The sequence below is a fragment of the Strix uralensis genome, chromosome 2 (assembly GCF_047716275.1).
Source record: "Strix uralensis isolate ZFMK-TIS-50842 chromosome 2, bStrUra1, whole genome shotgun sequence".
Lineage (NCBI taxonomy): Eukaryota > Metazoa > Chordata > Aves > Strigiformes > Strigidae > Strix > Strix uralensis.
Genome location: NC_133973.1, coordinates 15,613,708 through 15,627,559, shown reverse-complemented (window position 1 = coordinate 15,627,559; position 13,852 = coordinate 15,613,708). Strand labels below are relative to the sequence as shown.

The 13,852-nt window shown below is 42.7% G+C and overlaps 1 protein-coding gene across 3 annotated transcripts in view; it reads right to left on the bottom strand.

The window, feature by feature from the left end:
- Positions 1-12,915, bottom strand: part of EPHA3 (EPH receptor A3) — a 232,021-nt gene extending 219,106 nt beyond the window's left edge. For all 3 annotated transcript variants that reach the window (XR_012627198.1, XM_074856889.1, XM_074856897.1), the window contains exon 1: positions 12,730-12,915. Coding sequence is in view for 2 of the 3 variants with exons in the window: in XM_074856889.1 (XP_074712990.1) it covers positions 12,730-12,841 (112 nt within the window). In the remaining variant the exon portion in view is untranslated. The remainder of the gene's footprint in view (positions 1-12,729) is intronic.
- Positions 12,916-13,852: the final 937 nt, after the last annotated feature.

Sequence of the window (13,852 nt, the reverse complement as noted above, 5' to 3'; positions counted from 1 at the left end):
AGGGCCTGCCCCAAGGCTCGCTAACAGCAGGTTTCATCAGGAGTAACGTCAGCAAAAGAAACAACTGTAAAACTAACAAGATACCTGAACAGCGTCTGAAAGAAGCAGCATTTCCAGAAACACATGGAGTAATGACTGCTACAACGAACTGAACACAGTATAAATACCTCCCGCAATAAAAAATAAACCAACAGATGTTGTGCCAGGTAGAACCACTCTGAGATCCCCCTCACTGCCCAAGAAATGGGGAGAAAAGCCTGCTAGGAGGCAATTTGCAATATCTAAAGAACCTACAAACAACTTCACCACTGGAAAGCATTTCCAAATCATATTCTTTATAAAGAAAATACAGACCAATGGCCAATGAGGTAAAATACATAAAATATTTTTTCAACTAATTAATATTTCCAATTAAAAATTTAAAAAAAAAAACAAAAACCAAGAAACAATCACTGTTTTGTCTTTTCCTGTTTGGCATCAAACTGTTAGTTTAGAAATACGTTAGTCATTAAAAAAATGCCAACAAATGGGGAAAATTAAATTTGCTATGCAACCAAAAAAAAAAAAAAAATGGTGAATGCCCATAATTGAAACGTGTCATACAATCCTGAGCAGCAAAGAAAATACTTTGTGGCAGGAAGTCAGACAGAACTTGGTTTTGGGGTGGGACACAGCAGAGTCAGCACAAACCCTGACGTACATTTTTAGAATGGTGGCCTCTTCCCAGCAAAGGGGACTTGCACCTGGATTTTCATCCACCTATCAGACAGATCTGAGTCTTCTCAACTCTCCATTTCCCCAGCAGTGGCAAAAGTGAAATAAGAGTGGGAGCAGATCAGCTTTGTGGTTTTGGTTTATTCTGAGCCTAGAAGCAACATCTACAGACAAACAGGCTAGGCCCAGGCAAAGCCAAAGTTGCACCTCAGTGCATTCACCATAATTGCCAGCTAGGATCAGCTATTGTGCTGATGTTGCTGAAACCATGCTAAAATTTGTTAAGGTAGACCATGAAATCTTTGGGAAGGGACAATAAATAAATAATTAAAATCAGTAGATAAGAAAGCACCCCATGAAGCAATGCTAACCAATGTAATATGCTCATCATGGAAGGGTGTCCCAACAGTGAAGCCTGGTTTTAAGTAGCAGACTTGGGGCCTCATTTGCTGCTTGTCTGTTAACAAAAGTCAAGCATCCTGTGATTTTTATGGTCCTGCATTTCCCCTCGAATGTTGTAGTGAAGATGTTATTACTGTTTGGAAGAAAATGACCTCAGTATAAAAAAGATCTTCTAGGTCCCCATCTACTAGCTCTGCTTTTACAGCTTTGTCTCCCTCCAGCTTGAGACACCCTAGGATGCAAAGTGACACTAAGCTACACAGAGTAAAGTCTCCTAAAAACAGCCAGTAGAACATGCTTTGTTACACATACTCAAGTGCCAACAAAGTTTGGCCCATTTACCACACAACTCTTTTCCAAATGCAAGATTTCTCAGTGAGATTTCTGCTACAGCTCAAAACCAGACTACAGTCCTTCGAGAGGCACAATGCTGTGAGGTCTGCACTTTCAACCCTTCTTGCCTGTGCCATTATACTGTACAATACAAATATGATTTTGTGCAGAACATTCCAAATTTGGCAACTGTCATGTTCAATCTGTGGTTAAATTGCTGACTGAAGAACTCCACCAGGGTGGGGGCAAAAGATGAACAAACAAGGGAAAACCAAAATGAATGAAAGAACAGTTGCTCCAATATTGAACACAGGAATCTTCTCAAAAGAAGACTGGATAGCCCAAGCCTCCATTATTTTCATTTACGTGTTCAGTAAATAACTTTTTCCAAAATTAAGAGATTGTGTTACAAATCTCAGATGGAAAGACAAAAGACTAGCAATATGTGTCAAGTTACCCAATAAATTATTGCTTCTATAGAATTATAGTCTATAGAATTATGTTCTATAGAACATAAAAGGTTCCTTCATCAATTTGGATTATTTGGTAAATTCTATTCTCAGCTTTTGAAGAGTTTCATTTCCCTCCCAGCTTTTACTCTTCTCAAACACACTCCCCAATCTCCGTATCTGAGGCCAGATTTAGATATCTCCGTTTTCCCTAGAGCTGAATACTGAAAGTAGCCAAAGCAGGAACCTTACTGCGAGTTTCTCTCAAAAGTCTGCCACGAAGGAGGGACAGCAGGACAGCAATAAGCAGTGCAGGAATGCCTATCAATAAAAGCACAGATTGTAAACTGCAAAGCCAGAGCTGACCGGGGAGGCTCCACGACCTGCATAGCAGCCTTCTCCCCGCTTGCTGCACACAGCATGAATTTCGATATTGCTAGGGATCAGCAGCACTCCCGTGCCCCCTTCACGGCGGCTCAGACCGTGCTAACCGGCAGCCGCAGCTCTACGTGCGCCTCAGCTCAGCCAGCCCGGCTCTCATCACCTGCACTTGACACCATGTAGAAGCTCTCCAGCAGTCTTTCTCCCTTCGCTAAGTACGGAGCCTACGTGCAGGAAAGGGACAACGTGATCCTAAGTCTCCTGAACAGACAGGACAATGGCAGTCAGGTCCAAAAATAAAAACCTGACATGAGAGGTTTCAGAGAGCAAAACTGCAGAACTATACTGTTCCTTAGCAGACAAAACTGGAACTGATTTCACAGTGGAACAGAAAACAAGTAAACATTTTGCTGCTAGAAATCTTAAAAGAGTGTTCACATAACACCAAAAGCCATTCCCCCCATCCTACTGTGGAGGGACTCCAAGCAACAGCAAAGGCAAGGCAGCATATGTAAAGCTTTCATCTTACCCTCTCATCAATCTGTATCAAGTCTATACAGGTGTGCAGGCCACTCAAACCTCCCACCTTAGCACCTTGTAGAAGTTATTCTGGCTACTGGAAGGAGAAATCAAAGACAAGCTGTTTCCCCACTGATGATGACATATGAACCAGCAGCTCTTTTTGTAGGAGTGAGGTGACAAATCGTTACGCTGCTTTTTCTCAGAGTACCTGTCGCGTTACGTTGACAACCGCCCATCCATTCTCATGGATGAACACAGACAAAACAGATTTTATTTCTTTTTTATTAGTTTGAAACATGAGAGTTCTCTTGATATCATTAAAGTGGCGTAAAGCTCAATTTCCAAGTATGCAAAACATATGACTGGTGGGCTGGAATGCGATGTTTATCAAAGGGGCCTAATAAGGTTTCAATTTTATTAGGCTATTTCCTGTAAGTTGATCTGTGCCAGTCCTTTTCATTAAGACAAGGATATAAAAATTAAAAATGGATTAACCTAATGGGTTCCAAATTACTGTGTCGCTTTCACTTCTTTGCACTCTTTTTTTTTTTAAAAAACAGTTCCAACCGGTCCTTTTCCATACCTCCTACAAGAGGCATAAACCCTTAGATACCTGAATTAGTTCAGCTGAACTCAGATTCAAATCCAAATCCTCCAAATCTCTTTCTACTCTATCACTATAGTGTTAAATCTGACATCAGTGAAGCGCAGCGTTACACATGTAAATGCAAAATGGGGGCCACTGTGTTAAAAGGGAGTTTAACTTCCAAAACCAAGTTCGCCTTTCTCAGGGAAAAAAAAATATATATATACCAGAAACTAAGGATGAGATTCAGTTACCTAAACCAGGCCACTCCATGTCTTTTACCAGCCCAGAATAGAAGCGGGTTTCTCGGAAGATGTGTCATATTTGCCAGTCCCATTGGGTGCCCAAATCCTGAAGCACATAAAACGGCACCATAAGCCTACATCTTGCCAAAACTCGACAGTAAACATTACTCAAATAATTTTAATAAGCTCTAAAGCACTTCTCAAAAGGGCTTAAGCACACTGCACAACTAAGTCTTCTTACTTCTATATTCCTCCTCTCTTGGGGAAAAAGTAATCATATTCAGTATTCACTAGTTTTGCAGAATTGAGGTCTCCAAAGATCCGATAGATCTGGGGTCTACCAGAGTGTCACAAAGATCCCCCTTGGGTATAACAAAGGGTAAAAAAAAAAAAAAAAGTTGCATCACAGTGTCCATGTTCACTTAAGGTAAACTGACAATTCAAAACCTAGCACAACATGCTCAGTTTCTAGAACTCTAAACACCAAAAACTGTCACCGAAAAGATACCTGGGCACAGGCAGCACCCATGACTAAAAGTTCCTAAGTTCCCACAAATTCTACCGCAGTTCAAACATATTCAAGACCCTGAAATCACCAAAAATCACAGTAAGTATCAATAATCCTTTGAGGACAGAATTTTTCGAGACAGGGACCAGAACATAAGTCCAGCAAACAACCATTTATTTGTTAAAAAGGCTGTGATACCCCCCAAGTGAATCAGCTGGCAGCATGCCACAAGTCAGAAAAAAAATTGCTTTTAAGAAATTCCTCGCATGGGGCACAGAAAAACAAAAACCCTTGCAAGTGAATATAGTTGTATGGGGTTTGGTTGGGTTTTGGGTTTTGTTTTTTAAGTCTGAAACACAACAGTTAAGACTTGTAAAGAAATTTCTGAGAATCCTGAAGTACTGCATTTGGAAAGCCACCTAGGTGTGCCCTGACAGAGTTTTGTCAAGCTTTTCTTCTCTACTTCCATGAGTCAAGCTCCAGCTCACACAGGCTATGAAATGCTTGGGTCCTTACACAGCTACTCCACAGATAAAATAAACCCACAGAGCAAACGACTAAACATCTTGGTGCAAATTGGGGGAGTAAAATGCCAATAGCACAAGAAATCTCCTCAAATGTCATGTTGAGAAAATCAAGATGCTAAAATCAGTTTTATTTTCCAATAGTGATGTCACCAACATGATATTTTCATTGTTTGCCAGGTTAACAGAATTTATGGAGGTAATTAATGCAGAACATGTGTGCTGAGCTATCCATATGAAAAATGGAATTGCCCCTGACTTCATTTGCTGCCTTTGCAACCAAAACCCCACTAACATCTTTTTTCACTATTTCCATATGTGAGAAATACAAATATTTATAACAAAGGTAAATGCCTAAATGATTGTTCTATTCCCATCTACCCACAAGACAGTTTTTCAGATCCCTGTCTTCTGCTTATTCCTCTACTTCCATTAACTTCCCACAAACGGCTCCGATTTCTTGAACACCCTCTGTCCAGCTTTAACCCAGATTTTGGGATCACACAACCAACTAACTATGGAAAAAGCAATGCTATTAAACATATAATTCTTTTCCTATGTCTTTTTTCTGGGGGTATCTACAGGATCAAAGCATTCCCCTTCTAGTAAACAGCATTTAGTAAGAAGGAACGGACATGCGGAAGGAAAAGAAAAGATGATCTTTGCCTTCTACTGAAAGGCTGAATGATGATTTATGGGAAGGAAGAGACAGAAGAAAAAGCACAGGCATGAGAGAAAAGACTGCGGGGCAGTGTGGGTGGGCACGCTCGGAACAAAAGAGACTGATGAGGTTTCCCTACCATTGGGTTATCTTTAGATGGTTTGGGTGAGCACTGTACATTTTCCATAGCTGTAACCACATTCTCCAGGAAAACTGAACTCTCGACCACTGCTAGGACATTTGCTCTCCAACGTAAATCATACATGGGAGAAAAGTTTTTGCAGGATAAGGCCCTCGCCATCTTGGAACCTGTTTTGACACAAATGCCTTAAGTGGGTGTTCTCCATGGCTGGCCATGAACGTTAAGGTTGGACAGACATAACTTGCTTTATTTTTTTCTAAAGAAAGCACTGTTACAGAAAGATTAAACAGAATGGTAAAAATTGCCTATACCCTGTCTCAACTGCAGCCTCTGTTGAAATTCACCACTGGTAAATCATAGTCATGAAGCTTACTAATGTAAACAAAGCTTAGACTTTCAGGGAGGCAAGGAATTTCTTAATTTGAGCTTTGTTCAGTGTTCACATCTTTGTCAGCACTGAATTCTGGGTTTCCAACACTGTCATTAGTCAGAGAAAGTTTGGATTTTGGTCTGATTTTTCTAAGATTCAGTTCCAACTTTCATTTCATCTCTGCCTACCTATCTTCTTCCTTTAATCCTTCTCTCCCCCTCCAAACAAGATCCCTCAAAAAGCCTTGCCTGTCAAAACATCAACCAGAGCAAAAACCCTCTAGCAGCCTTTCCAATGACTAAATGAAGAAACCCAATGTCAATTGTTGCTATTTGTTACAGCACAAAGTTTGTGGGAAGCCTACCGCAGGCCAAAACATAATTTTGTGCTTTAATTATTATTTATTTAAATGGCACCTACCTCGTCACTCTAGATTTTCTACAAACCCCTCCTTTCTTAGGCACCAATTTAAAAATTCTAGTTTTTAATTACTGTCCTCTTATGTGAGGCCACTATACTTTAGCAGGTTTTTTTACTTACTATTTTTTAAAAAAGGGATCAATGCAATGCAAACCTTTCCATCTAAATATAGATATAAATGGTGTAAGAAACCAGCAGAAATTAAAAAAAACACCATTCCCACACCTTATTACATAAACTGCCCTGACTGAACCTTAACATTCATCCTATTGTTCACTTAATTGCTAGCAAGTTTCAACCACTGTTCGTTTGGTCTGCTATTCTTCTTTCATCAATATTTTTCCAGCAGATTAATGGGATTTTCCTCCATATTTTGCCTGAAACAGCAGGACACGGCAGTTTAATAAAAAAAAAAAAAAAAAAAGGAGTGTGGCACTAACGTTTCTGCTTACAGTGTGTCTGGTTTAATAATATCTCTGCAATTTTAAGGCTGTACATGCTGGTGTTTCATTCAGGCTACTCGTCACTCTCACAGACTAGAACTTTCTTGTCACCGTCCCAAGATTACTTTCAGGCAGGATTATCTTTATTTCTATATCTTTATTTCTTTTTTTCATTCATTCACTGAGGAAATTTAAAAGGAATCTTCAGTCTACAGGACTGAATTTTAATCTTACCTCAGCTTCACACCGCAAAATGAGTACTTAGACTGCAAAGTAAGTACTCGTGCTAGGATTTATCAAGCACCTAAGAAACTAAAAAGCACAAAACTGCCCGTGGGGAACACAATCCTAACCCAGCAAATTACTACCACGTTCTGTTTCCAAAATTACACCACTGGGAGTTCATACACAATCTTCCAAATTAAATTATTTTCTTTTAAGTTTTGGTTCTTATTTAGAACAGTTTAAATATATAAAAAAATAAAAGCTACTGCTTTGAAGTGTTATGGAAATAAGAAGGGCTCCACCACTGCAATGAATTTTTAGCAAAATGGATCACTTAACAGTAGTCACGTGCATTTGTAAGCAAAAATTCTTCCATTTCACTGTATCATTTCTTATTGCAAGTCTTTTCCTCCTCATAAATATATTTTCAAAAATTTTCAACAATGCTGCAACAAATTGAATGACACATTTTCGTAAGAAAGGAAATGTTAATAAAAAAAATTAAAATCCCTACTTCTTACTCCAGAAAACCAACTCTTCAGATGCTGCAATTGTCTTTTAGAAAGGCGAGGGTTAGTGAGAGCCCTCTGCCCCACCTCTGAAGTTCTACCTTACACCTCTGGACAAGTCCAGTCAATTTTGCACCTCAGGGTATCAAATTGACCTATCTGTGTTTCAATACCAGCTCCACTGAGTAGAGCTTTGAACTTTAACAAAAGGATGTGATTATATCTCCAGTTATTTATATTTTTTTTTACAGAAAAATCAAACAGCAGCTACAAAGCGGTGGTACCTATATCAATTACAGGTACCTTACAGAACTAACTCAGGCTCTGAATAAAAATCTACCAACAGTACTGTTGTATTCGGTAACAGCTCTGTAGTGACCCTCACTGGCGATAAAATCCAGAGCTCTGAAACAAGAAAACGAACACCTGCATCCGTATTTCTAAACTTTCATCAAGTGGGGATTACAGGAACAAGAGCTATTACATACACTCCTAGAGGAAAACTTACTTTTGATTCTGTTTGAGAACTTGTAAGTATACTAATAGCAATTTACTTAACTCCAGCAGATAATACAAAAATGAAACTAATTTGTGTTCTTCCCAGATGGGAAGGAAAAATTTAAGTTCAATCAGAATGCACTCCTGATTTGCAAAGATTTCATGTAAACAACTGTTAAACTCAGTGTGACTATTATCTGTTTAATGCTTTCCCTTCTGGTAGTGCCTCCGAAACCTAATTTCCTGAGGCTGAGAGTACAGAAGAGTTCTAATCCGTTTCTGTGCCCTGACTGCTTCGTTGAGTATCAGATATGTTGCATCCAAATTAACTGCAATAAGAATTAATTGCTGTGTCCAATTTGGACATCTTTGTATTTCAAACATCTGCTTTAAGTTTGCTATAGACAATGTACTGATTTTTCTTTTTAATATACCATATTGAAATCACCAGTAAGTCAAGACAAAATTCAGTGACAGACAGAAAAGAAAATAAATTATTGCATTTGTTAAAGCCTGTTGTCAAAAATGTTGACAGAAAATGAGGAATTTACCCAACTTACTTTTCCTGTTGCATGGGATTTTAAAAACATCATTGTCTGAATTTTAAAGCATGTTCCCTCTTTGTCTAACCTTACATTTTAGGATTAAGCACGGAAGCTTTGGGTAAGATACAGCTGTATGGAAAACAGCCCTCTAGACCCCCATGGCTTTGAGCTTTCTGAAATTAAATTTTAAAAAGGTATCACATTAGGGTTTCTGAACCTACTTGTAACTTTTTTTGCAGATAAACACTCAAGAGCAAGCTAGAGACACCAGCAGGAATTGTCACAATAAATGAAGACTTATCCTGACCTAATGATACCTGACATACAGTGAGGCGAGATTTGTAAAACGCCATTTCCCCGTGCAATCCCTTTTGATTCTACTGAAAAGTTCCCAGTATTGCCAGCCTTTCCCAAAATTACATGCAAAAGTTGGGCAGGCGTTTTGCTCCATGTGCACACACCGCGTTTTTCAAAACCATGCCAAGAGCTGTCATTACTACAAAGGCACAGAAAGTCATCTTTAGCAACTTTAAGTGTTAACAGAGACCAGCCCAGATAAAATGGTGCATTTAATTGTGCAGTTACGCAAAGTTCTAAGATGGTAATCAATGAGTAAAAGATGAAACCGCATCTCCAAATCCAGTACAGACTGAAAAGAGAGGCTGATTGGAACCTTCTTGCTGTAAACCAAAACAGACACTATTTGAAACCAAGTACTGTAAGCAGATTTACCGTATTGATCTTTTGGTAGCTGTGTTCACAAGAAATTAATTTTATGCTAGATTGAGAGGTTACAAGAAGTTTCCTGTCTGAACAGTCAAAATATTATTGAAGCAATTCAGGTTGTCAGTAAAAGCTTAAACAAATTTGCTGATAATCCTGTTAATGACCTAGGTCAAGTGTTAACTGTTGTGGGTTATAAAACAGTGAAATTAAGGTTGCTGGTACCCTCAGGCAGGCAATATAGTTACAGAAGAGATTAAGGAAAAATTATTAAATTACAGAATGATATAGCTCATTCGATTTCTCGATACCGTAGGAATTATTCAGAAAGAAATTGCATCCTTCTAAGAAAAAACCCACAATCCTCCCTAAGCGGAAAATAGCCAGCGAAATGGAGGAGCGGAACATGTGGTTTCTATGCACCTACGGGGTTCGGTTTGCGACTTCAAACTGGAAAAGTTAGATGTTAAATCTTCCTGACGTCTTCCTGCCTCACAGAAAACGGCACACACCTTACCACTGCATATAGATAAATCTGAACTTCAGAGAACCTTCTTGTGCTCCTGTGATTACGTAGGTAAAATACATGCAGCTTTGTGATGAGCACGGCAGATAATTTAAAAATAAACTCAGTGGAAAATTTTACGTTTCATCAAGAAAAAACTCTAAATAAAACTCCTCTGGGATGAAGCAAATTAACCAAAACTCAAGCACTCCAAAAGAAAGGAAAAAAAAGGACTGCACTTAACACCACAAAGTGAAGCAAGCCAACAACTTGCCTTCAGCCCCTCTTTCATCTTTTTCTCCCTTCATCCCATCCATTTCCATTGCAGTATTTGTACTCACGCAGTCATCAGTTTTAATGTTAATTGTAAATGTTAACCTAAGTTATTTTTAAAAAATAGAAATAATTCTTTCAAGTCAGATATAAATTTATGAGATATTACTGGTAGCTCTGAACACACTCTTGTAACGTGCTCACTGCAACATTCACATACCCTAAAAGTTAGACAAAGCTATATAAACACACCAAAAATTAGTTCTATCCTTTGTTAAAACAATTTGTGAAGAGAATTTCATCAGTAGCTTTAACGTAAAGTGTAGGAAAAAAAGTACACTTATTTATCTATACGCCTACAATTAACGATCTCTGTCCAAAGCATATCTTTCTCATCCTCAGTGGCAGAAAAAGAAAACTTTTCTAAATACTCCACAGAAATGCAGAAACATCTATCTCTAGTTTTGGGAGGAAATTTATGGTAGCAACAGTAGGAAACTAAGTGAAGTGGTGAGAAAAAGATTATTTAAAAGAGGAAAATATAATCTTCTGACATGATTTAAAGCTGCATGCTAACACTTGATTGTCAAACAAATTAGCGTGTCAGCAAATCACGGTAATTCAGATTTCTAAACGCACATGATCAGCCTAAAATATGCTGTAAATACATAAAAGAACTGCTGAGCTTTCCTAAGGGGGGGGGGGGGGGGGGGGGCAAAAAAAAAAAAAAAAGTCTTTTAAAGTTGATCTCATTTTTAAAACAAACTGTCAGTGTTGGGTTTTTTTTTTTTTTTTTTGAAAGGAATAGCAAAATACATACTTCAAAAAAGTAAGCATACAAAAGCAAGTTACTGTTCGGTAACTGCATCTATACTGTTTTTTTCCCTTGAAAATTGAAAATATTGCCCATATTGTACAAGTTCTTGAAGGTGAAGAGAGAATGGAAGCAGTATCTGTTGAAAGCTGGCTCGGACAAGTACGCTCAATGCGCATTCTGTATGATACTGATTTTTTTCCTTGTTTCTCAATTCTCAGTGCCAGTGATTTTAAACAAAGAAACCAGAAGTGTTTTTTGCAAACTGGAACGCTCTAATATCTTTTTTACATAATTAGTCTCAGTTTACACACTGTGTCTGTCTACCAGTGCCATGGAGGCAGAGCTGCTCCGCTGACTGACAGAACTACACATATTCCCAAAACGCTTTTAATAATAAGAGTAACCCCTACTACTACTCGTTTTCATTTCTGAAAATAATTTATGAAAGATGACAATATTTACAAAATAGCATATATCTGAAGGCTTAAAAGTGACTGAGTATTAAAAGCACCTTCTTTTATATGACCTATAAAGCACTGTGCTTGCAAAACAAATTTACATAAAACATACAAACAGATGACATATTGCTTTTCTGGTACGATAGTACCATAGTTTCCTTCCTAGCAATAAAACCTACCGATTTAGGATTACCCAGGATTTGTAAAGTTTGAACCTTTCCTTATTTGTTTTATTCCTTTTTCCTTCCAGAAATCATTTAAAGTCGTTATCTCACTGCCTTATCCCACAAGCACCCAGAATATCAATAAGTACATCAGCATTATTTGTACAGGAAAAAAGATTGCTCTAACAGCTTTGATATCTGCTTCTCTACACAGCTACAACCCAAGCAGGTGCAAGTTTTACGTGGTTGCTTGATACTAGAAGTTCTTCACAACCTTTGGCCTCTAGATTTTATCCCTAAAGACGATTACACTGGTCGTGCCGACTGCCTCCGCTGTACAAGTGAGCAAAAGCTGCGTTTCTTTTTTTTTTTTTTCCATAGGGACAATTTTATCTTTAAAAGTATTTCAATTGCTTTTTCTGACAGCGTGTAGTGGTCATTACTTTTCCCTGAAATCTAACATGCGTTTTCATCAAATGTCATCTTAAAAATTACCATAGCAAAGGAGAACCGACCCTTCATGCTTTGTTTCCGAAAATTCACACACATTCACGCACACACACACCCCACTTTAACGCATTAAGAAAACTGCTGTGGAACCGCTAGGGACTCAAATGGGGCTTTTACAGGGGAGAGAACTTCTTGTTCGTATTAATTAAAAGTTTTGAAGCACAGGACGTCTAAATGAAACCCAACTGCACGTACAAAAGGGCTCACAGCTCAGTCACCACCGGCGCGAGGGAGACGGGCGCTCCCCGCTTGCCCTCGTCGCTTATTTTTATTAAATACCGAGCGAGCGCGGCTGCCCCCCCGCCGCTGCCGGCCGGCTCCCCCAGGCTCGGAGCGGGGCGGCGGCTCGGCCGCGGGGCACCTGCCCGGGGGGGCCGGGGCGCTCCGGGACCGCGGCCGCTCCCGCCGGCGAACGCCCCTGCCCCCCCCCCCCCCCCCCCCTTGCTCCCCACCTCGCCCCCCGGCGCTGCGGCTCCCCCCGCCGGCGGAGGGCCGGGGGGGGCCAGGGGCTGCTCTTCCCCTCGCCAACTTTCCTCGGGGGCGGGCGGGGCGGCCGCTCCCGCATCGCTCCGGGCGGCGGCTGCACCGTGCGGGGCCGCGCTCAACGCCAGAGAGAGAGCTGCGGGCCCGGGGCGAGGAGCCGCTGCCGCCCGGGACCACCTTAACGGGGGGAAAGAAATAAAACGGGACGAAAAAAAAAAAATAAAAATAGGGAGGGTGGTAAAACCAAAAAAGGGGGAGAGCGCGCAGCGGGTCCCCCACCCACCCGTGCCCGGCGGGACGCGGCCGAGCCGCGGCTCACCTTCGTTGCCGGGGCGGGCGCTCAGACGCCCGGCGGCGCCGAGGGCAGCGCAGAGCAGCGGCAGCAGCAGCGGTAGCAGCAGCGGCGGCGGCAGGCGGCGGCGGCGGTCCATGTCGGCGGGGCAGCGCGCAGGCAGAGCCGCATGTCTCCGCGCCGCATGCCACCGCTCCGCGCCCGCTCCGCTCCGCGCCGCGCCGCCGGGACCGGGACCATGCCCCGCGCCCGCCCGCCCGCCTTCGCGCTGCGCCCGGGAGGGGCCGCCCCCGCCCGGCCCGGCCCCGCCGCCGCCGCCGCCGCGCCGCCCCGGGCCCTAGCGCCGCCCCGCCCACCTGCCCGCCCGCCCGCCCGCCGGGAGGGGAGCGGGCCGGGGGGGCGCTCCCGAGCGGGCTTGCCGCGGGACTTGCGCGCTCGGAGGGCGCCGGCCGCGCAGCGGGACCCCCGTGTCGCAGCGGGACCCCCGTGTCGCAGCGGGAGGGGCCGGTGCCGAGCTGCAGGCGGCGCAAAGCAAGGGGCAAAGGGCAGAACCGGCCCCTCAGCCCGAAAAGCGGCCCCGACCCAGGCGACCGGTAACAGGGTCCCCGCGCTACGGGGTGACACGAGTCACGAGGCGCGGAAGCCTCGGCGGGGTGTTTTAGCCCGCTACGGCCCGGGCATGTCCCAGCACCCGCCTTTCCCGGCTGGACACAGCTGCGAAGCAGCGGTAAAGCCCTCAGAGTTGCAGCGCGCAGCCATAGCAGGCTTGCTAGAAAAATGCCGGTTCCACCATTCATCCCCTTGCTGCCCCCAGTGCCCCCAGCCCAGTCCGCTCCACGCGGGACCATAACCTCGGCCCCAGGGAACAGACTTACTTTGACCTCACCAAAGCAAACTGGAGCCTTGGCGGCCGTAGGGGCCTCCTCCCAGACGCTGCTCTCTGTAGGGCTGTGCAGCTTTACTTTAGAATTTACCGTGTAAAATGTGTCTTTTCGAAGCATTCTCTACGTGCGTGCACCTTACCTCCAGTCCTCTCAGCCCGTCACAGGCCGCAGAGCACGGGTCAGAGCAGGGGCCAGAGCAGCAGGCACGCGGTACTGCTATCCCCGGGGGAATCACTGCAGAGCAGCACTTCCCAAGCTTCCCCTTC